The sequence below is a fragment of the Leptonychotes weddellii genome, chromosome X, assembly GCF_054177405.1.
Source record: "Leptonychotes weddellii isolate Sample4059 chromosome X, ASM5417740v2, whole genome shotgun sequence".
NCBI classification, from domain to species: domain Eukaryota; kingdom Metazoa; phylum Chordata; class Mammalia; order Carnivora; family Phocidae; genus Leptonychotes; species Leptonychotes weddellii.
The window spans coordinates 13,159,862-13,181,927 of NC_138385.1; the positions used below are offsets into that span (position 1 = coordinate 13,159,862).

General features: G+C 45.9%; 1 protein-coding gene across 2 annotated transcripts; it reads right to left on the minus strand.

The window, feature by feature from the left end:
• Window positions 1-4,431: 4,431 nt before the first annotated feature.
• On the minus strand, window positions 4,432-20,584 carry CD40LG (CD40 ligand). Of its 2 annotated transcripts, XR_014141178.1 has the most exons (6): window positions 20,390-20,584; window positions 18,392-18,523; window positions 14,495-14,549; window positions 12,582-12,644; window positions 9,312-9,899; window positions 4,432-5,552 (listed from the first exon to the last, which is right to left on the minus strand). XR_014141178.1 is itself a non-coding variant. In XM_006745033.2 (5 exons), the coding sequence occupies exons 1-5, from the start codon at window positions 20,543-20,545 to the stop codon at window positions 9,523-9,525; spliced, it is 783 nt and encodes a 260-aa protein (XP_006745096.1). In that variant the 5' UTR covers window positions 20,546-20,584; the 3' UTR covers window positions 8,825-9,522. The 2 variants fall into 2 exon arrangements, 1 of the variants encoding a protein (XP_006745096.1); XM_006745033.2 differs by lacking the exon at window positions 4,432-5,552 and having other exon boundaries at window positions 8,825-9,899.
• Between the last annotated feature and the right edge of the window lie 1,482 nt (window positions 20,585-22,066).

Sequence of the window (22,066 nt, forward strand, 5' to 3'; positions counted from 1 at the left end):
TCCCAGTGAACAGCACCCCTGGCACTTCGTTGCCCCAGTCAGGAAAATGGGCATGATCCTCTGCTCCATCCTCTCCCTCAACCCTGTATAAATTTATAACCCTTTATAAGTCCAGTCATCCAGTCTTAACATTTTTAACAATGTTGTGTCTCCTGAATTCCTCTCCGTCCTCTTGACCATCACCTGTTTTTGGCACCTGTCATCTCTCCCTCGGACTAATGCGTCTCCTTGCCTCTTGGGCCACCTTCTCTAGTCTGTCCTTTTTGGTGCCAGTAGCATGCTTACCTAAGAGGTCAGTGTCATTCATCTGTTTAAAAATTTAATCTCTTGGGCGCCTGGGTGGCTCAGTTGGTTAAGCGACTGCTTTCAGCTCAGGTCATGATCCTGGAGTCCCGGGATCGAGTCCCGCATCGGGCTCCCTGCTCGGCAGGGATTCTGCTTCTCCCTCTGACCCTCCCCCCTCTCATGTGCTCTCTCTCATTCTCTCTCTCTCAAATAAATAAATAAAATCTTAAAAACAAAAATTTAATCTCTTGCTACTCACCACCACACAGTAAAATTTAATCTCCATGAATTTCTCTTAAGTCCTGTAATATGCCTTTTGCCCTGCCTAAAATCCCTTTCCCATCCCTGTCCATCAAGCAAATTCTTTCCTTTCCATTTAGAGTCAGCTCAAGTATCGGTGTGAACTCATGACTTCTAAAATGCATTGTATATATGTGTGTCTCTGCATGTGTATGTGTACATGTATATGTATGCACTATGAATGTTTGTATGTATTAAGATTGCCAGATAAAATACAAGATGCTCAGTTAAATTTGAATTTCAGCTGGGTGCCTGGGTGGCTCAGCCAGTACAACATGCAACTCTTGATCTTGGGGTCTTGAGTCCAAACCCCACGTTGGGTTTAGAGCTTACTTAAAAAAATCGAATTTCAGCGATGCAACAAATACTGTTTTGGTATAGACCATGTCCCAAATATTGCATGGGATATATTTATACTAAGTTTTTCAATGTTGACCTGAAATTCAAATATAACTGGGTATCCAGAATTTTTATTTGCTAACTCTGACAGCTTTTGTGTGAGTGTGTATAAATATATATATTTATAGTTATTAGTGTGTATATATATATATATATATATATATATATATATTTCCTAGGAGCAGTGACACCCTAATAGCATGGAACACAGTTAGTACCCAGAACTTGGTTTCTAAACACTTATACTCTGTACTGAAAGGAATCAGAGCTCCTTGGAGAAATGGCTGATTCTATGGCTGAAGCAGGGAAGGTATAAGATGAGCCTGGGACATCTTGTTGTGCCAGAAAGTACCAGAATGCTAAGAAAGGAATCTGACAGGGCCACATCTCAAGGACACAGGGGCCAACTTGAAGAGGCTCCCACTGGCCAAATAAAGGTAAATTTGAGCACCAAAATAAGGATAGTAATGAATTAGAAAACATTGAGAAACGTACAAATCTATGAGTCCATGCTGATAAATAAGTAAGTGGGGAGAAAGGGAAAGCTCTTGTTTACAGGACCATGCTGAGTGTTGACTGGTAAATGTGGAAGGAACCCCAGAGTTGGAAAATCATTATTTTGCAACCATCATACTAAAGACTGATTCAGGCAAAAATGACTCTCAGATGCTAAATAAAGGGGAAAATGTTGATGATGAGAAAGATACTTGCGTGGTCTCAAAGTGTTTCCCCAAAGACTGCTTACTAGTTACAAAGGTGAAAATGGTAACTATAGGGTGCAGAGACTAGACAACACCTTCCTTCACCAAGTGATCAAAATCCACATCAGCGATGAGAGGCAAATGGCCATCATGGGACTCCAGATGTAATACGCTGAGAAGAACACAACATCATGTATGTGGTTTGCCATCCAGGAAAGCATAACTAGGACTTGACCACGAGGAAGCATCAGACAAACTCAAAATAAGGAACATTCTTTTTTTTTTTTTTTTAAGGAAGAGAGATTGTTATTATTTAAGGTAAAAATGTCCATGTCATTAAATACAAAGAAAGGCTGTGGAAATGTTCCAGATGAAAAGCAACTGAAGAAACATGACAACTAGATTCAGTGCCTGACCCCAGACTGGATCCTGTACTGGAAGGGCAAAGTGATATAAAAGATATTATTGTATCATTTAATGGAATTGGAATACAAATGGCAGATCAGTATCAATGTTAAATTTATGGAAGTTGGTAAGTGTACAGTTGACTCTTGAACAATCTGCGGGTAAGAGCGCCGACCCCCCCCACAGTAAAAAATCCACCTATAATTTTGACTCCCCTCCCACCCAAACTAAGCTAATGGCCTATTGTTGACTGGAAGCCTTACTGATAACGTACAGTCAACGTATATTTGGTATGTTCTATGTATCCTATGCTGTATTCTTACAATTAAGTAAGCCAAAGCAAAGCAAATGTTATTAAGAAAATCTTAAAGAAGAGCGAATACATTTATTCTAGTTGCTGAAAAAAATCCAAACCTGTGCTGTGCTTATAAAGAAGAATATCTTTATTCTCGAGAAATACACCGAGGCCCTCAAGTGGTTCAGGAAAAAGATACACTGTTATTTATACTCTTATTTTTGCAACCTCTCCGTAACTTTGAAATAATTTATTTAGGAAAAAAAAAGAAAGAGTGAGCTCAAGTCTTGCCTCCTCAGGGAATCCAGACTCCAACAGCCCTTTTCCTGAACTGTGCCGCCTCTGTCTGGGTCTTCTCCCACATGAAATGTCAAGGGATTGACTCCTGTCGCCTTTGCCAATTCAGGGCCTGGTACAGGGGCCAGCCCATCGTACCTACTCAATAAACATTTGTTGAACGAGCAAATGTTCCAAATAATTTGAATGGGAAACCTGTGAAAACTTGCCTTAGTGTCTATAACAGAAGCCAACTGGGGGTCTAAGCGGTCCGCGGCCTCCGAGCCTGCAGGGTCTGTGGCCCAAGCCTCCTGGCCACCTTCTCACAACTTGCCCCGCGGGCCACCTGAGCCACGCCCGTAGCCCAGGATGCTGTGGAGTCAGCCCCTCCGGGAAAGCAGGCCCAAGGGCGGTTTATCTCTGCCAAATGAGCTCCGGGCCTCTTCCTTGACTGGGCTTCCGCATGAGCGGTGTGGCCAGACACCGAGACTGGTTCCCACGCAAGGCCCTCTGGGAGCTGCCCTGAACCCTTCTGTGCCACCACTCCCGGAAAGCCTTTCCTGACACCGGCCTTCCTCTGCTTGCCTGAGTTACGTGTCCTCCGCGTGTATCACGTGCAACACTGGTCCCTAACCCCTGCTGCAGTGTGGACCCCGGGCTTTAAATGTTTGCACCCCTGATATGCAGAAGACTGTAACCTCCTTGAGGGCAGGGACTGGATCACATTCGTCTCATGTTTAGCACAGAAGGTATAACGTCAATCAGCGCTGGATGGGTGCGTGGATGGATGAAAAAAAACCCAGTAACAAGAAATGGGAATCAAACCTGAGTTAAAGGGGCACCCGGGTGGCTCAGTCAGTTAAGCGTCTGCCTTCGGCCCAGGTCACGATCCCAGGGTCCTGGGATCGAGACCTGAGTTGGGCTGCTTGCTCAGCTGTGAGCCCGCTTCTCCCTCTCCCCTTGGCTCGTGCTCGCTCTTGCTATCTCTGTCCCTATCTCTGTCTCTCTCAAATAAATTAAAATAAAATCTTAAAAAAAAATCTGAGTTAAAGGTTGCACATTGAACTTCAAAGAGGTTTACAGCAGAGAAGTACAGAAGATAGGAATGGAGTTTGTGACAAAAATTATCGGACTTTAAGTGGGGTTACGTTAGCAGGGAAGTGGGAAGGTAATTCAGTGTAACTCCAGGAGTGGGCAATGGGAAACCCACTGTGTGTTTCACTGGTGTTCTTGAGAGTTGCCGAGTTGCCTATCGGGGTTACCCAGAGGAGTGTGGTATGGAAGGGGTACATTTGTGTGCTGATGTCCTTTAGATCGGGAAGCAATGATCACAGTCTTTTTTAAAAGAAACCTTCCTTGTATATATATGCCACATCCTCTTTATCCATTCATCTGTAGATGGACACCTGGGCTCTTCCCATAGTTTGGCTATTGTGGACGTTGCTGCTAGAAACATCGGGGAGCATGTGCCCCTTCGGATCACTATGTTTGTATCCTTTGGATAAACACCTAGCAGTGCAGTTGCTGGGTCGTAGGGTAGTTCTGTTTTTAAGTTTTTGAGAAAGCTCCATACTGTTTTCCAGAGTGGCTGCACCAGGTTGAACTCCCACCAACAGTGAGGAATTTAAGAAACAAAACAAATGAACAGGGGAAGGGAAGGAAAAATAAAATAAGATGAAAATTGAGAGGGAGCCAAACCATAAGAGATGCTGAAGTCCAGGGAACAAACTGAGGGTTGCTGGAGGGGTGGTGGGGTGGGGGATGGGGTAACTGGGGGATGGGCATTAAGGAGGGCACGTGATGTGATGAGCACCGGGTGTTATATGCAACTGATGAATCACTAAATTCTACCCCTGGAACTAAAAAAGAAGAAGAAGAAGAAAGAAAAAAAACCTTCCTAACTATGCTAAATGTGGAACTGCTCAAGCCAACTGACATATCTGGCAACCCAAGCCTCCAGTGGTTCATTGTTTTTGACAATGAAACCGTAAGAAAGAGTCTTTGCTACACATAAATCTACTGTAGTTAGGTTTGTGATCTAATCCCCTGCCTTTTTTTTCTTTTACTTTCCTTCAAACTGGGTGTGGTCTTTGGTCTACTACAATGGGCGAGGCTTGTTTTCCTTGGTCTCAGATGTCTCAGACTGGTGTTCTGTTCCAGAGAGCAGGCTCTGCTGGGGACTTTCTGTGAATGATCTCGTTAAACCCTCACAAACCTTGCTTTCCAGGCAAGGACCCTGAGGCCCAGAGGAGGAGAAATGACTTGCCATGGTTATAAAGGTGGTAAAATAGCGGAGCCTGGATTAGGACGGTGTCTTTCTGACTCCAGATGCAACCACTACACTACAATGACTGTGTCTGAGGGTTTTATTTATTTTTTAAAGATTTTATTTATTTATTTGACAGAGAGAGAGAGAGCGGGAGAGAGAGAGAGAGATAGGCAGAAGGAGCGGGAGAAGCAGGCTTCCTGCTGAGCAGGGAACCCAACACGGGACTCGATCCCTGGACTCTGGGATCATGACCTGAGCCGAAGGCAGATGCTTAACCGACTGAGCCACCCAGGCGCCCCTTTCTGCAGTTTTTAAAAAACGTTTTTATTTATTTATTTACTTACTTACTTATTTAAAAATTAGGCCATGCCCGGCGTGGAGCCTAATGCGGGGCCTGAACTCACGATCCCAAGATCAAGACCTGAGCCGAGATCAAGAGTCGGATGCTTAACTGACTGAGCCATCCAGGCATGCCTGGTTTTGTTTTTTTTAACTGGAAATGTGTTTCAGAGAGAGAGAAAAAAATTCTACTTAGCTTCATGTTCCAGGTTTCTGCATCTCTTACTTCAGACTGCTTTAAAGGCCTACGTCAGCATGGCCTCCAACACAGTGGCATCAGGCCCTGTGGAAATAGTCAAATTCAGCGTGAAATGCGTTCCTTCCTGCATCCCGGGAGTCTATGTGTTGTTTTCCTTTAACTGGGGTGCCCCGTACCCACAGCTTGCTAGGGCACACTGTTTGCATCGTTTAGACATTTGCTTCCTACCAAGTAAGAGTGATAGTAATATTTCGTACTTTGTTCATTTTCTCTTTACCTGGAAATAAAAATCATTGGTCATTTCAAGCATTCCCTTCCTGCCAACCCTTAGATGGAATGTAAAAGTAACATGTTTATAAAAATGGGATGATATTAGATAACTTATGATCAGAATATTATAGGTACTCAAGTCCCCATCATTTATTAGAACAACTTTGAAAATGTTCAAGTGAAGTCTGGACCAACTTCATGTACTGTTTTGCAAACTATCATGAACCATATAGTAAAAATAGATGATTTATTTTTTAAAGATTTTATTTTTATCTCCACACCCAACGTGGGGCTCGAACTCAGGACCCCGAGCTCAAATGTCACATGCTCCACCGACCGAGCTGGCCAGGCGCCCCAGAAAAAGAGATTATTTATTTTTATCTACAGTACAATTCACAGTCATTCTGTGCTCCTTGAGTACAGTTTTATCATATACATGTTGTGGACATAAAATATTTTTACAGTATTGCAAATTTATGCTTTATCCAACACCCAGAATTATTTCATGAACTACTTAACCAAGTTACAAGCAGGGGCATTTCTTCATTCATTTTTTTCTTCATACAATGAATCAAGGGCCAATTCTATGCCAGGCGCTGTGGCGGACACTGGAGTCACCATGAGCAGGTGAACAGGACAAGGTCTTGGTTCTCAAAAAGCTCACAGCATAGTAGGGAAAACCTCAACTTTGGTAAGTGCCATGAAGCTCAATGCAGGGTGCAGTGGGGAGGGGGATGGGGCTTCCAAGCAAACAGCATGCCTGGGTCCCAAGGCAGGAGAGTACGTGTAGCCTTGCTTAGCGGAACTGAGGGTTGGAACTTAAGACATTGAGAGAGGTATTTGCAGGAGATGATGAAGCAGGGGAGTGGAAAAATCAGACTTTTATTTATTTTTTTAAAGATTTTATTTATTTGAGAGAGAGCGAGAGCAAGTGAGAGAGAGAGAGAGAGAGAGAGAGAGAGTACAGGGGGAGGGGTAGAAGGAGAGGGAGAAGCAGGCTCCCCACTGAGCAAGAAGCCTGACTCAGGGCTTGATCCTAGGACCCTGGGATCATGACCTGAGCTGAAGGCAGCTGCCCAACCGACTGAGCCACCCAGGCACCCCAAATCAGACTTTCATTTAAGAATTCACTTTGGTGGTGCATGGAGAATGAATGAGAGGGAGCAATGGTAGAGGCAGGGAGGCTAGGAGGCTGTTGTTGTATTCTGGGAGAGAGATGAACGGTAGTGGGACTAGGATAGTGGCAGCAGAGATAGAAAGAAGTAGATTAATTTAAAGACTATTTAAGAAATAGGGGTGATGTATTTCTGCTGGTAGGATTGCACATGGGAGTGAGGACAGTGAGAAGTCAAGCCAGGTTCCTGGCTTGGGAAGCAGGGCAGATGAGGCTGCCATTCACTGGCAAAGTGGACCCCGTTGTGTTGGGGGAAAGATTAGGAGTTCCATTTGGATGCACTGGGCTTGAGGGGACTAACTGCCGGAGGCAGGTCAGGACTAAAGGCATGAAGGTGGTGGCTGAACCCATGAGCTGGCGGGGTTGAGGAGACAGCCCACTGTGAGCATGTAGGACAGGAAGATACGAGGGTAAAGGATGGGACTGGAGTTCTTGGAAAGGACAAGGCGACCTCATGAGGAAGTAGTCTGAGAGGTTGAAGGCAGTTGGCTAGGTGAGGCTGACATGCAGGGGACAGTTCTGGATGGGAGCTCTGGGAGGTGTCTTTTAGTAAGCAGTAGGAAGCATGTGAGCAGAAGAAATAGACTAGAACATGTAGTTTTTGTACCTATAGCATTCCTTCTGATAACAGATATCGTTAGCAACTTGGTTGCCAGAGGCAGAGATAATTGGGAGATATGATGTCCAAAGAAGAAGGTAGGGTGAAGTGCAAGGGCGATGTTTAAATCAGAGCACGTGAGTATACGAAGACTATAAAAGTTTTGTCCAGGCTGGACATGGATTCCCTTCGCAGGAACCCTACTAAACGGGTAATGCCTCTTCCCACCCCCGCCCCCATGTCTCACCCGGGCGAGCTGGGCAAGTCCAACTGTCCCCCAAAGTGGGCACTCAGGTCCCGTGAGGGAGGGAAAATCATGACCCGTGGATTGTCTCTTCTCTGTGGACTGGGCCAGGCCCTCTTCTCAGCTGGACCTGGGGTCCTGACCTTCCTAAGGGAGCCCCATACCTATGAGAATCTCATGACCAATGTCTCCTTGCCCCACTTCCTTCAGGTGTCCCGTGCAGAGGACAAGGCTGTAGAAGGAAGGATCTTTGCTCCGGAGGACAAGACAGCACTGAGGACATATCCAGGAGTCCCTGAATCAAGCAATGTCACCTCTGCTCATACCAAAGTTCTCTCGCTGAAGACGGTATGCAGCCAAGCAAGTTCAACTAGCATGATTTCAGCCTGGTGTTAGCAATTCATGCTAGGACATCTTCAAGGTCACTCAGCCCGGGAGGGGCTGTGTGGTCCACAGGACCAAAGAGCAGGGCCGGTGGGCAGAGTGGACCCCCCCCCCATTCCCCTTTCCTATTCCTACAGTAATATTTTCCTGCTTGAACCTAGGTGTTTGCTTTAAGCAACGAACTCTACCAATAAAAATGAACAAGCCACTCTGGGTTTCTTGGAGGCGACCAAGAATAGCTCTGTTGGCTTCGGTGGAAGAACAGGGGACCAGTACTTCTCCCCAGTTTGTCCCAGCTCCATTGCCTCTCATCCAAGGTAGAACCACCCAGCCAGCTATGAAAAAGATCAGCAACTGCTTCTCATTAAAGGCCCTCCCTCCAGCCTCGCTTAGCCGTGATTAATCAAGAACAAAAAGTCTCTTTTTCATCCCCTGCAGCCTTTCCAGAGCAGGCTGGAAATAAAGACCCAGATTGCTTTTCACCGAACGAGCTTCACGTCAATCCATCAAAGCCTATCGGAGACTGCCAGGCAGCGTGCGGTCGCCAAGATATTTAGTGGTGCAAGAAGCTTGAGAACCAAGTTTATGAACCCATCACCAAGGTTGGGAAGAACCCTTCCGAACAATTCCTCCTCCACCCTTCCCCCCCAACCTGGCCGAGGGCTTTAGGTGCTAGATGACAACAATAACATTAAGGGCACTTTATTATTCAAAAAATAAATAACAAGATCATCACAAGTTCACTCTGGAAACAAGGGAGACTGCAGGTAGATACGAGAGATTTCCTTTAAATACAGTCATTTCGGGAGGAGGAGTGGGCAGCCTCAGAGCTTCCGCCTCTGCTCTCCCCTCCCGCCTACAGTGCTGGAGACGCGACAGGGTTGAAATAAGATAACCGATTAGCAACAGCCTGACTGTGTGTCTGGGGGGCGGGGCGGCGGAGGAGGGAGAGGATGAGAGTCAGGGTGGCTGGTGGGGGCAGGGTTTTTCAGTTCTCCGCTGCATCAGACTTTCTAGAGCCTGCCCCCTCCATCAGGGCCGCGGGGACCCAGGGCTGAGGCTCCCCGTCGCCCTTCCGCGTCTTCGCTGGGAAATCAAATACATTATCCACGGAAAGACACTGCATGCAAAGAAACGAAATGAAACTTGACTAATGATCTGCCGTTTACTCACAATTCCATCTGCGCATAATGGTCTCGTCTTTTCATGGGACTCTCTGGATGCCCGCAGCCCTACATGCCTGGGGGTGTACAATAAATAGTTCTCCACGAGGAGGATCCTAGGGTTATAAATAGGCAGTTCAACAGGGGGTGGTCTTAACTGCTTTGCTGTATTACCAAGACCACCAGCATGAGCTCAGCCGCAGCCTGCGAGGGGCCACTGTTCAGAGTTTGAGTAAGCCGAAAGACGTGAAGCCCGTCCCGTGGCTCACTTGGCTTGGATCAGTCACGTTGACGAACACCGAAGCACCTGGATGCAATTCAAATACTCCTCCCAAGTGGATGGATTGTTGCCCGCAAGGTTTGGAGGAGCTGCGGGTGTTTGCAGCCCTGAGTAAGACTCTCTTGGATCCGCTCGGGGAATTCAGGCAGAGGCTAGCTATAAACGGAGCTTGACTCGAAGTTTCCCGATTGGAACAGAAGGTGACTTGGGCATAGATGTAATAGAGTCCTTGTCTTTTCACGGCCAGCTCTTTCCCATTTTCGAGGGTTACCAGGTTGCTGCTTATGGTGTAGTATCCTTTCGGGGCCCACTGGAGAACTGTAACGGAGAGGGAGAGTTCGTGGTGAGGTGAGGCATGCATGGCTCCCATTCCTCCAGAACAGAGAGTCTAAGGTTCGATACCAGCTTCATATACGCGTGATCGTTGGGGGCTGACCGATCGGCAGGGGCTTCACAGTCGGATGGAGCTGGGCTCCAATCCAGACTTCAGTCAAGCTCGCGCCAAGACCCTCAATCGCCCTGAGCTTTTAGTTTCTCATCTGTAACACGGGGCTAGTATTACAGAGTCTCTCAGAGACTTGTTTTGAAGATTAAATACAGCAACCGGGCACAGTGAGTTTCCTTCTTCCTTTAGAGCGTTTAGAGCCAATTTGCCCTTGAACTTCAAGTGTGAGTGATTTCAAAATTCCATGGCCTGAACTATGCACACTTATAAGACATTTGGACAAAATCCTTGCTGATATGAACACCACTATCTCGCCTTCCTTGGATCTTACACAGTCAAAGTGTTGCCGGTCTATGTAGCTCAGCCTCAGCTGACAAAAAGAAAGACCCCATTTCTTCCTACCTGCGCATGCTGTCGCAAACCCGACCTGCCTCCCACAGCGAGGACTAAAATTAGGCAAGGAAGTATGAAAATGAACCTGTCATTTCACTGTGTGTTTTGATCTTCCATTGTAGTGGGCGCCACCAACTTGAAAGTACCCGTGTTCTTGTGGCTAAACCTGAGTACCCACCAACGGTGTGCCATTTTCTCGGTGGAGATGTTGAGTGGGTTCAAAGTAGTGTGTGCACCCGATTTCAAATCTCAGCTCCCACAGCCAGCTAGACTGCCGGGCGTGGGGGTTGGGGAGAAGCGAAAGTATCGATCATTTGCTTCCTTGAGCCCTTTTTAAAAATTCCTGTTTGGCGATCTATCAGGGTGTGAGATTCAAGCTGTTAAGATTCATCCTTTAGTAACAGGAAAGGCATCCTGAAATGTCTGACATGTCTTGGCCCTCCGGACCACTCCAGAAATGACACTTCCTTATGATGTTTTCACTTTCAGGCCATTTGAGAAGCCAAGGGCAGGTTCTCTTTCAGTCCACTAGGATTATCTCTGTAAATCCTTACCTAATCTTTGTCCTTGCTGTGGGGTGCAGGTCAAGCTTGTGGCAGCATGACCAGGCAGGAGTGGGGGGGTTAGGACTGGGGGGTGGTGAGGGATGTTGTTGTCTTCACACCTGATCCCCTGCGGACCTCCTGTAAGGCGGACCGAAATATGCTGGGACCATATCAATCTTGGACTCTTTGGCAGAATCTGAGGCCATGAAATCTATCCAAGGGCAAGGATTTCTGCGCCGGTGGGCAAAGACCAGCGGGAAGCTACTCTTCTAAGTGGTGTCTCTGTTGAGGTCATGCAATCCGGGTGTGCAAGTGTCATGTGGACCACCACCCCGGACAAGTCACCACAGCTGGGATGTTCTCCCATAAGTGTATTTTCTGAGAATGGCTACCTGGCAGGATTATTAAATATGGTAGGAATAACTGGTATTAATGAAGGGCTTTCTGCGACTCTTCTGACATCTAAACTATAGTGAAGGAAGCTGAGTAACGGCACCTTACATTTGTCTACCACATGACAGTAGGACCTTCTTCCACATCAGCTGATTTGAGGCTGAGGGTGACCCTGTGAAGTAAGTGAGGTGGGACACGGCAGTAAAGGGACTTGCCCAAGGTCACCTAGCAAGTGGTAGTCACGGTTCTAGAATCTCAGTTCAAAAACTTCCTATCCAGTGCTCTTCCTTCCGTATCATGATCCGTGACAACCGTGTATGTGTTACGCTCACTGAGAAGCCCAAGCCGCCTCAGAGATGAAGTGGCATCTCCTCTTCTCTCTCTTTGTCTCTGTCTCTGTCTCTCTCTCTCATTGTATGTGTGTTTCACTCACACACACAGACATACACACACACGCACTGTTTAGAACTCCTTTCTGGAACACTGTGCTAAATTTTTCCAAGACTGCTCTGATGCCCTCAGACTGCATTTATCTAGCGAGGGGGTTTCGTGCGCGCGGGCATGTTTCCATCTATTTATCAGATGCGACACATTCTCCAGCACCAGCTCTCTCAAGGTACGGGTTTGGGAAAAAAGATCTAAGAGCTAGAATGATGGCAGAACGTATATGGAAATAAACTTAATCAGAGTTGAAAAGATTACAGTATGTCGTCTGCTGTTACTTCATTGGAAAATCTAACGTCCTGGCACCTATTGACCTTTGCAGAATGATTTTACCTTTAATTTCCCTGAGGTTGGCCCCCGTGAGGCTGGGGTTAATCATACAGGGATCGACAGATGGCAGGAAGTACCCCCTGAGGCCCATTTACCCACAGCGAAGAGGGGTTAGCATGAGGGATGCTCCCAGCCAGGAGGTCACTACCTGCCATCTCTTCTATGTTCTCAGAATAATGGTCCCTCTACCCAGCAATTCATCATTTAGAATCGGCCATTGAGCAAGAACATAATGAGAACATCGGGATTGCTTCCCACCTCTTTTTGTCCCTTCAAGTCCCATCTGTGCATCTGAGCTCACTTTGAAGACAAAGGAGAGCATATGAGAGGTGTATGGGTGGGTTGGTAAATTGGGCCCCAGAGGAAGAGAGGAGCCTGGTCATTAGGCTGTCCTGCTTGCGAATCCCAGCCTTCCCACCCAGGTTACCGGCTCGGAGGCTTTGGACTTACCGGACACTGTGTTACTACTGGCCTCGCTTATGACGTGGGCTGCAATTTGAGGGTCCTGATCACCTGAAATGAAACCAAAAGCCAACAGTCAGGCCAAAGCAATACCATACTGGCCACAGAACTATCTGGTCTAGTCCTAGCTATGTCATAGAGACAGGGCGGAAGTAGGTTACACAAAAGGAAGAGTACAACGGTCCGAAATCCCTGTCACAGGGGAAAGCTGGTTTCTAGAATCTGAACAACTCAATTGGCTGTTTGCATTGATCCCATTCTTCTAATGGTCGTTCAGTACCTGACTCTACTTCACCTAGATTGACGCAGGCTAAAACTCCTGGTCTTGGTGAAACGTATTTTGAATCTTGCTGTTAGAAACAGCTCCTGGCCATTGGGAACCTAACTGGGCCCCAAGGGGGTGTCTGCACACTTAGCCGGTATGACGCCAACAGTGTCTGACGCGGTCAAGCAACCGGCCAAACTATTGTACCTCATGTAAAAACCTTGCTCTTTAATTAGATGTGCCGATATCCCATGTGCGGAGACTGTGTGGAAGTTTTTTGTTTTTGTTTTGTTTTTTTCCTCAAGAATGAGCCTGCTGTCAGACACTTCGTAGGTGCCCTATAAATATTGAATCAAATTGCATGACCTAGCTAACCAGTTGTGTTGTTGATCCTTTTCCTGAAGACTGCAACACCCACGTGCCCCATTTCCTCAAATTTCACTGTAAGTCACAGACAACATGGTACCACTCAACACATCTTACAGTCATTCTGAAGACGAAAACTTCATGGAGATCAGATGGCCCATTGCATCCAGAGCAACAGTTAAAGCAAGCTCTGAGGACTCTCTTTGCCTCAGAAAATAGTATCTGTATCTCTGTATGGATACATTTCTTTTATGTATTAATAAGCCATAGCATCGTTTTCACTGACGTTGTGAATGACACTCGTCTGCCAACACTCCATCTCTCCCATGCTCAGCTGCTCGCTCACTCCAGGCATTATTATTGTGTTTGGGGTGCTAAATTCCAGGAGGAACAGGGAAAGGAGAAGCCCCGGAAAGGGTCATGGGAGGAACAGTAGAAGACACTGGGGAGGTTTAGCCTGGAGAAGAAAAGGCTGGGGGGCCATGGTTGCTGTTTTCAACATCTGGACAGCTGCTGCCTAGAAGAAGTCTACTTTGCTTAGTATGGCCCCAAAGAGCAGAACTGGGTCCAGTGAGTGGAGATTATAGGAACAAATTTCAACTCCAGAGGAGGAAAGACTTCTCTCTGAGTAGTACAGTAATCTTATTATAATTGCTAGAGCCATTCAAAGTTGGACCAGGATGATGAATGAGCTAGAAGGTGCCTAGGCGTGTTGGATCAGAGGCCAGATGGTTGTGAAAGAGATCCGTGCTCTGTGGGTGACGCTGCGTTTGAGAACCCTTCCTTCCAGTCAAGATCCCTTCCAACCCTGAGATGTTGGAGGTGTTCTGACATGGAGAATAGGGCAAAGAATGGAATGTTGTCACACAGAATCATTCCTTGATCGCAGACACTCCACTGGCCAAGGTTCCCCACCCAAAGCTATTATCACCGAGCGATGAATGCCAGCGATGACTTTCTTGTCATCTTATCCTCTGTGGGTGGCACCAGGCTGTATGGTTGCTTTGATGAAGATATTGAAAACAGTGGCATTTCTTCATCCTTGGTATGGTCAGCATCAAAGGAACACAGCCTTGCCCATACATGTGCACATACAAAGCCTTTCCAAATCACAGGTGTCAGAGAAGGTGTCCATTTGGCCATTGTAGTCCTGTTTTATTTCCAGGGCTAAGAGTTCCCTAATTCTAACAACTGGGTTGTTCAGTGTGATCAGCCTAAAACTTCCTTTTAGGTTTTAAGTATTCACAAAAACTGATAAGTAGCAACCTACCTTTTTGCATCGCAACGCTTTCTTCTTTCTTCACTTCTTTGTTTAGCATTATCTCCTAAAATAAGAATCAGTGCAAAAGGTCATTTTGACAGGAAATCTGGTGTGGGGTTTTAGAGGTATCATTCATTTGGCATCTGTCATGACTCTATTGCCTCTTCCTGGTGAGGATTATCACATGGACTTAGATCCTGTCATTAATTCCATCATAGCGATTGGGAGCCCGTGGCTCTGACAGATGAGCTGACAGCCCAGAAAGCCCAGGGGTGAGCCAGGAGGCAGGATCGGGGCCCTATTATCTCCACTGCAGTGCTCTCTCCAGACCAGAGGCTGTGACGCTGACCCTTCCTATGACCCCAGTCTCCCTGCCTTTGACGGGTATTGACAAATAATGCTGAATGGGGAGACGTTTCTACCTCGGGAACTGGTATATAGAATATTATTAAACATAAAGCAAGGCGTGTATCTTTTAGAATAAAATTGGTCTGAAATCTCTTAGGAAAAGGTAATAGTACGTTTGACCTTGGGAAGAAACTCCAGACTACGAAGAGACCCTCAGGCATTTTTTATTGTCTTGTCCCTGTCAAGGGGATAAGGAGATTCTCTTGCAGTTGGTCGCATTGTGGAGCCTGTATATATTTAGAATAATCAGCATATAGGAAACCCAGGTAATCTCCCAATGATGCTGGTGTTCAAAGGCAAATGCAACACTTCTTAAGTGGTTTCTTTTCACTTAGCAACTGGGGAAGTTCACGGGCATGGCCATCAACACAAGCAGGAAGGGAATCAGGGCTACGGCTGCCATTTTAAAGATACTGAATACAAGGCCTCAAGGGCTTAGCAGGCTGGCGCGAGGTCACCCAAGAGTCTGAGGCTGAAGCCAAGAGCAGAAACTCTGAGATCACGTTCAGAGGTCAGCTTAGCTCACGCCGTCACTCTGGGCTCTAAATACAAGTGCGGAGCACAGTAGTATTTTCCCCTCTGATAACCAAAGTCTTGCGCGCCTTCCCATTACTGGACTCCATTTCCTACAGGGCCCTTCCTTTCCTTCCTTCCCCAAAAGGAATTAGGGTCGGGACTGTTGAGCGTCCCCGGTAGGCTCAGCTCGGTTGCCAGATGTGAGGGTGAAAGTCACGGAGCCCTACTGGGGAGCCTGCGCCTCAAAAAGCTCGCAGGGGCCACAGGCCTTCAAGTTTCCACTTGAGCTGAGAAAGTGCGGCGACAGGAAAATGTTTGTGAGACAGCCAGTAAACAAATGAGTATTTAGTGTCTTCTCAAAAATGGAGTGTGATGATCGAGGTTGAGATACTTTTAGGCTACGTGGTTGCACTGGTGTCGGGGTTTGGCCAAGATGAAAACGTGAAGTCAGCAAAGTTTGTCTTTTATGTGCCCAGCCTTGCCTTTCTGTGAACTTTCCCTCAGCCACACTCCCCAGAGCCCTTTTTTTCTCCCCTTCCTTCACTCCCCACCTCGACTGAAGGACTTTTCAAAGTTGACTTTCAGAAAACCCTCAGGACATGATTTCTCTCTTACTGGGAAGTCTATGCGGCAGGTATGGACAGGTTGACCTTTACCTTGAAAAGGAAATGCTCTGACCCCCATCAAAGACATCTCAGGCCCCGGGGGAGGGGGGCAGACGACCCTGGAACTGACCAGTCTAGCGGGGTGGTGTGATTTTACCGTGACATTACACTCTTCAAGACCCTGCCTGCGCTTACTGGAGCATAAGCCCCAAATTCCATCTTCCCCTCAAAGGGACAGCTTGGTACTACCTGCCTCAGGAGCTAATGAGTTACTCGTCACTAGAGCTGTCCCAACAGAGCGTGGTGACCACTCGGTAGGGGCTGTGGGGAGAAGACTGAAGTCCTGAGTTGATCATTGGATCCGGTGACTTCTAAGACCCCTTCAAGTCCTATGATTTGGAACCCCCACATTCAAGCCTTTGGTTGTCCTGGCCCAGGCAGACCGTGAAGTCCAGAAAGAAAGCCCTGCTAACACTCACTGAGAAGATGAAAATCCAATTTGGGGTTACTCTGCAGGTGGCCGGCTGGATTAAAAAAAAAAAAAAAAAGTCGTCCAAAATATTGTTTAGAATGGGAAATTTAGGAGAATGGATATTGGAAAGAGGGTCAGTCTTCGGGGCAGGACTGAGAAGCCGGAGGACTCTGTGACACATGGCACTGACTAGGATCCCGCCCCTGTGGCAGTAGAAGCGAGGGGCTTCCTCCGCCTTACGTCAGGAGCCCTGGTTGACAGGCCTGAGAAGGTCTGCCTTTCTAGAATATGGAAATTTGGAGCTGTCACTTTTTTCGTGCAAGCATAAGCAGAGAGGCCAAGCCCGCCAGTTTCCCTTGCTCCTCTCCTGGGTAGCTGATTTGGGAAGTTTTACGTATCTGACCTGAAATAAAGCCATTAGAAATTGGCCGTTGAACAGTAAGACTCTCAGTAAGAAAGAGAGAGGAGGGGGAAAACCAGCAGCACTCTCGCTGCAAGGCTGATCATATAATCACACAACGTCAGGGCAGATAACCTCAGCCCTCTCATTTATAGATGAGAAAACAGGCCCGGGGACATGAGGCCATTTGCCCGAGGTCACATGGCCAAGGACATTAAATATCCAATAAATATTTAGATTAATAACTGTAGTTCTGGAAGTGGCTTTCTTCACATTTAAATTTGCAACACCTCCCAATACCCTAGAGTACTGGCCAGAATCCTCGGACAACCAGAGAAGCTCAACTCATTTCCAAGCTTGGCCAATGAAGAGGAGTCTTCATCTAGAACCTAGATGAGTGTAAAGAATGCAAAAGCCAGCAGCAGATTTGGGCTGCACTCCGATTCTTGTAGGTGACACAGGACTAGGCTGTTAGCGTCTTTACCGTAGGAGGACGGGAATAAGCTCAGAAATAAGATCTTAAGCCCTTTACTCCCAGGTTAAATGATAACATTATTTATATGCGAGAACTAACTGCTGTTGGTTTATCCAGATTACCCGCCCCCCCCCACCCCGCCTCCTATTCATGACCCCAAAGTGAGCTGAGGGCCAAGGGTATTCTACTCAGTGTTCTGAGAGGGGAAACAAGCAGAAAGACTGATGTTCTGCTTCAGGAGAAAGAGCTTCTAGACTCCTTGTCCGTGATGATGGAATTCATGTTGTAAGTGCATCCTCAGTAAACACTCTGAGACTTCTTGTTTGCAGTACCTATTCCAGGCCCCAGAGACTGCAGTGACTCCTCGCTGGGGCCTCTGTCCACCTCAGGGCTTGGCCGGCCCTACAGTGGACTGGCTTCATGAGCAAGTGGTGTTCTGTGGGGTCTGATTTGAGTGGCACCGAGAAAGTCCATCCCCCTTTCCCCACAATAAAAGGGAAAGATCTCGCTTTCATGGCACCTGAAACTCTGTCACGAGAGAAGCGTTCGTTTGTGTGTGAGAGCCCCAGCCTTCAGAGGTCCCTACTACCCTCAGTAAGGGCAGGCCCGTACCCTGTGGCCGGCCAGTGATTCTCGCTCCCCTGGGAAATGGGGACCGGACCATGGGTCCGCAGTGACAAGGCAGCAAGGTTTGGATGGAAAGATAGGGAAATGCCAAGGGCCAAACTCGGTGTGTTTCATAATGTTCAGAGGGGCAGCTGCGTGTAGTATCTCCAAGAGAGGCTCTCTTATTCCTCTCAAGAACATTCCTACGAATGTGCACACTTCCGATTTCCCTTTCCCTTTCACATGGGATTTTGGTTTCATTTTTCCTTTTTTTTTTTTTATTGGATACATATACCCATGTATATATGTACGCACAGATGTACCTATGTCTACAGAACTTCTACATCGTCAGCGTTCATTTCCTGACCTAGCAAAAGCAGTAAAACATTTCAACGACCCTTTCATCAACAACTGAGCTCCTTACCTTGAGAAAGGCTTCAAACCGGCTTTTAATTTCCTCACAGTTCAGTAAGGACAAGGACCCCTCTCCTTTGTTGCATTTCTGTAATGTTTTCATGAACACAAAATCTTCGTAAAGATTCCTTTCATCTTCTATCTATTTGTGAAATAACATGGACATGAGAAACATAATTCTGGAGAAGGCGGCTACTGATGTCTGTCCCTGCAATCACTTCCATGGCATCAGTAACAGGAGGAGGATTTTGCAGATATAAATGGGGAATAAAAGTTATTATACCGGATTATCGTTATTTGGTATCAGCCATTAAAAAATTGACAAAAGCCAGCAATTAAAATGTCCTATTACCCGAAACTCTAGGTAGAAATCACAGCTATTCTAAAAAAATTTCATTACAAAGTGTACATTTTGCCCATGTGTTATAGCAGCAATATTCGAGAATGATCATACTCGTCATTGCTCTGTAGTGATCGGTCATTGTGAACCCAGCGTCTAAAATCATTCTCCACTGAGCTCATTTGCCCACTTCATTTTAGTTGGTGCTGCAGTGTGTTATAAAAAGAAGTTAATTTGCAATGTGTGTCAATTAACTAGAGTTCTGATTACATCTCTCCCTTTTTAACTTTAGTATTTGTGGAAAACATTTGCATTTTTAAGGAAACCATCTTTCATTCCCAAAGTTAACGAGAGAGGTTTTATTTTCCAATGTCTTAGAATAATTAAATGTATGGAATTCACTTGTATAATCAACTGATTCTGGACCATTTTCTTGTTTTAAAATGAAATTTTTAAATTCAAAACAAGATCCACCTAGCCAGTGGCTTCCACTGTCATTAAGAACACACCTCAATGCTTTGGTAGATGTGGTCACCGCGTCCCCCCGTAGAGGCTAGGCTTAGGTCCAGGCATTTGATTGACAGAGCCCACCAGGCCAAACACAAACAAACAACCAGACCCAGAACTCTGCTCTTTACTCAACTAAAATCAGAGTAACCCAGTGAATTGCCCCAACCATCACTGCCCCTCCTTATCCTGATGAAAAACTTCATGGCGTTAATTCTAGGATGGGATCCCAATAGAGGGCATTCAAACATCCCTGAGAAAATGCAGTCTCCAGATGTTGTACAGCCACAATCCCCACGTCCAGACTTATAGGAACAGTCAGATAATTCATCAAATTTCTCCTTTTCATATATGATTGATACTCTGTCAGTTACAGCCAATAATGCCCCTCAGTGGAAATGGGTAAACACACTAAAACAGGATAAATCCCAACAGGTATTTTGTCCTAAGGATGCAAAACTACCTCCTAAATTACTCTACGTTTTGTTCCTGTAAGTCCAGCCACTTGAGAACGTAAAACATCTCAGAGGGAAACTGAGCAGCTTGCAACTACAATCAGTGTTTGAAGAGTTATAGAGAGAGTGCCGCTTTTACTCTAAGACTGCAAATTCCGGACTTATCCGTGTCTGTGCTCATCTGAAACACTAGGAAGTTTCAGATCAATTTCATACTCTTCTTCTTAGCAGTTAAAAAAAAAAAAGGGCGTCTCCATCAGAAAAACGAGTTTACTTCTTAAACAGAACTTTAGCAAAGAATTATAGCTAATGCCCACCTAGTGCTCACTTTGCACAGGGTTCTGCTCTAATCTTGCTATGAGGCTAAATTCATTTAATCTACGAGGTGGGTACTATTATCTTCCCCGTTTCTCAGATGTGGAAGCTGAGGCACAGAAATATAAAATAACTTGCCCAGGATCGCAGAGCTAATAGGGGGCAGAGTCAGGATTGGAACCGAGGCAGTCTGACTCCAGAGCCCGAGCTCTCGACCCAAGACCAGAGCAGGAGACCTTACTAACTAGGTGACAAGCATTATGCCACGAGACCATTTTGGCTACGCGAACTCCCACCACTGTCCATCATCTGGGTAGACCTAAAACCAATCAACCCGCAAATCAGTGAAGACCCCCAACTTGAGTTAACAAGGGCTCCTGGTTCAGCTTACCTTGTCCAATCTTCTGTGAAGATACACAGCAAAGAGTGCTGACCCAATCATCTGGGTGATGAGAAAAACAGTAAGTAAATACATAAAAATTTTCATACTGGCGGGGGGTCCGGTGGCCACAGATCGGGGAGCGCTTTGGCTATATGTTTCGATCATGCTGTGTTAGAGTTGAAATGCTATCTTCAGACCGAGAAAGTGGCCACCTTACTCAGGATTAGTTAAGAGCACACAATCGTTGCAGCCCACACTTCCTGGAAAATGTGCTTCGTAGTCTTCTCTCCCAGCAAAAAAAAAAAGTTACGTAAAGGTTTTGTTTTTTTTTTTTTAATTATACCCATATCATTCACTTCCAGGCTTTCCCTTTTGTTAGTAAAGAAGAAACGAGTCTCTTCTTCCATACATTCATTCTTGCCTTGAAATGTCATAGACTTCTTAACAGAGAATGGCGATATTTTCCTATTGCTAGTTTTCTGGGTTCACCAGTTTCAAGGAAAGTGACAAATGTGTCCACCAGCAATTTCAGTCTTAATAATACAAACCGGGAACCTGGCATATGGGGAAAGAAACGAATGTCGACAAAAGCTTGGATTGATTTTTATGACTGGTATACCCCCAGCCAATTGCTTCTTAAGACTTCTTTAATCTTCAAACCCAATGAAATCCCAGCAGCTTTTCAAGTCTACATGGTACGAAGCAAAAAGGAGTGCTGACAGTTATTTAAAAAAAACATTTAGCTGGACAGGTAATTGAAAGAACATAAATTTCTCAAGGGTCAAGGGAAGGAGGGTCTTGAAGGAAATGGGTCCAAAACCCTGGGATCGAGGTTAAAGTCTGAATCTTCGCTTGACTTGGCCAAATTGCTTGTCTACACTATTCCAGTCTGTCAGATAATTCCTGATGCTGATGTAATGGCTCGGAATAGAGAGAACAGGCTCCAGTTAAGAGACCTGAACTCTAGTCTTGTTCTACCACCAAATGGCTATGGACCTCAGGCAAATCACTATAGGCTGCTGCAAAGATCAAATAAAAATGTGCATGAAAGATCTTTGAGACGTGTTAAGCAATAGACAACGCATCCTGAATTTGGAGGATTTGTTTAGCCAAAGATAATGAGTTTTCCAAATAACTGCCACCTCCTTACATACTAGTAAAAAACAAAAGAACAGTAACAACATCAAAAACACCCCAAGTTTTGACAACGAACTGAATCATTGAGATGTGTAGGATTATGCATTTCTCAATGGCTTTTGTGTCGTCTTATCAGATTGCCTTCGAAACAAAAGCAGCCATGGAAATCCCTACCCCACATCCCAGCCTGGTCTAGAAACCATGATAAGATCACTTTGGTGATTCCTATAAAATTGTTTTGAGAGACAAATAGGAAATGTAACAAAGTGCTCTGGTAAGCACACTATCTGTATTGTTAGCACCTGCTCTCTTCCCCTCCCACGCGCCTGCATCCTGTCCTTGGGCCCAGAGCTGTGTAGCTTTTCACTACATCTGCCAAGTAGGTGGCTTCAATGCACGTGATAAACTTTCATCAGTCAGGTCAGAGGCTTCAGTTCTTAGACAAGTAACCTGAGTTCCACTGAAGGAAAATGATCATGAGAGCCAAAATGGGCTCGAGGACTTCCCCAAAGCCTGTTTCCTAGGATTACAGAATGCCAAAACTGCAAG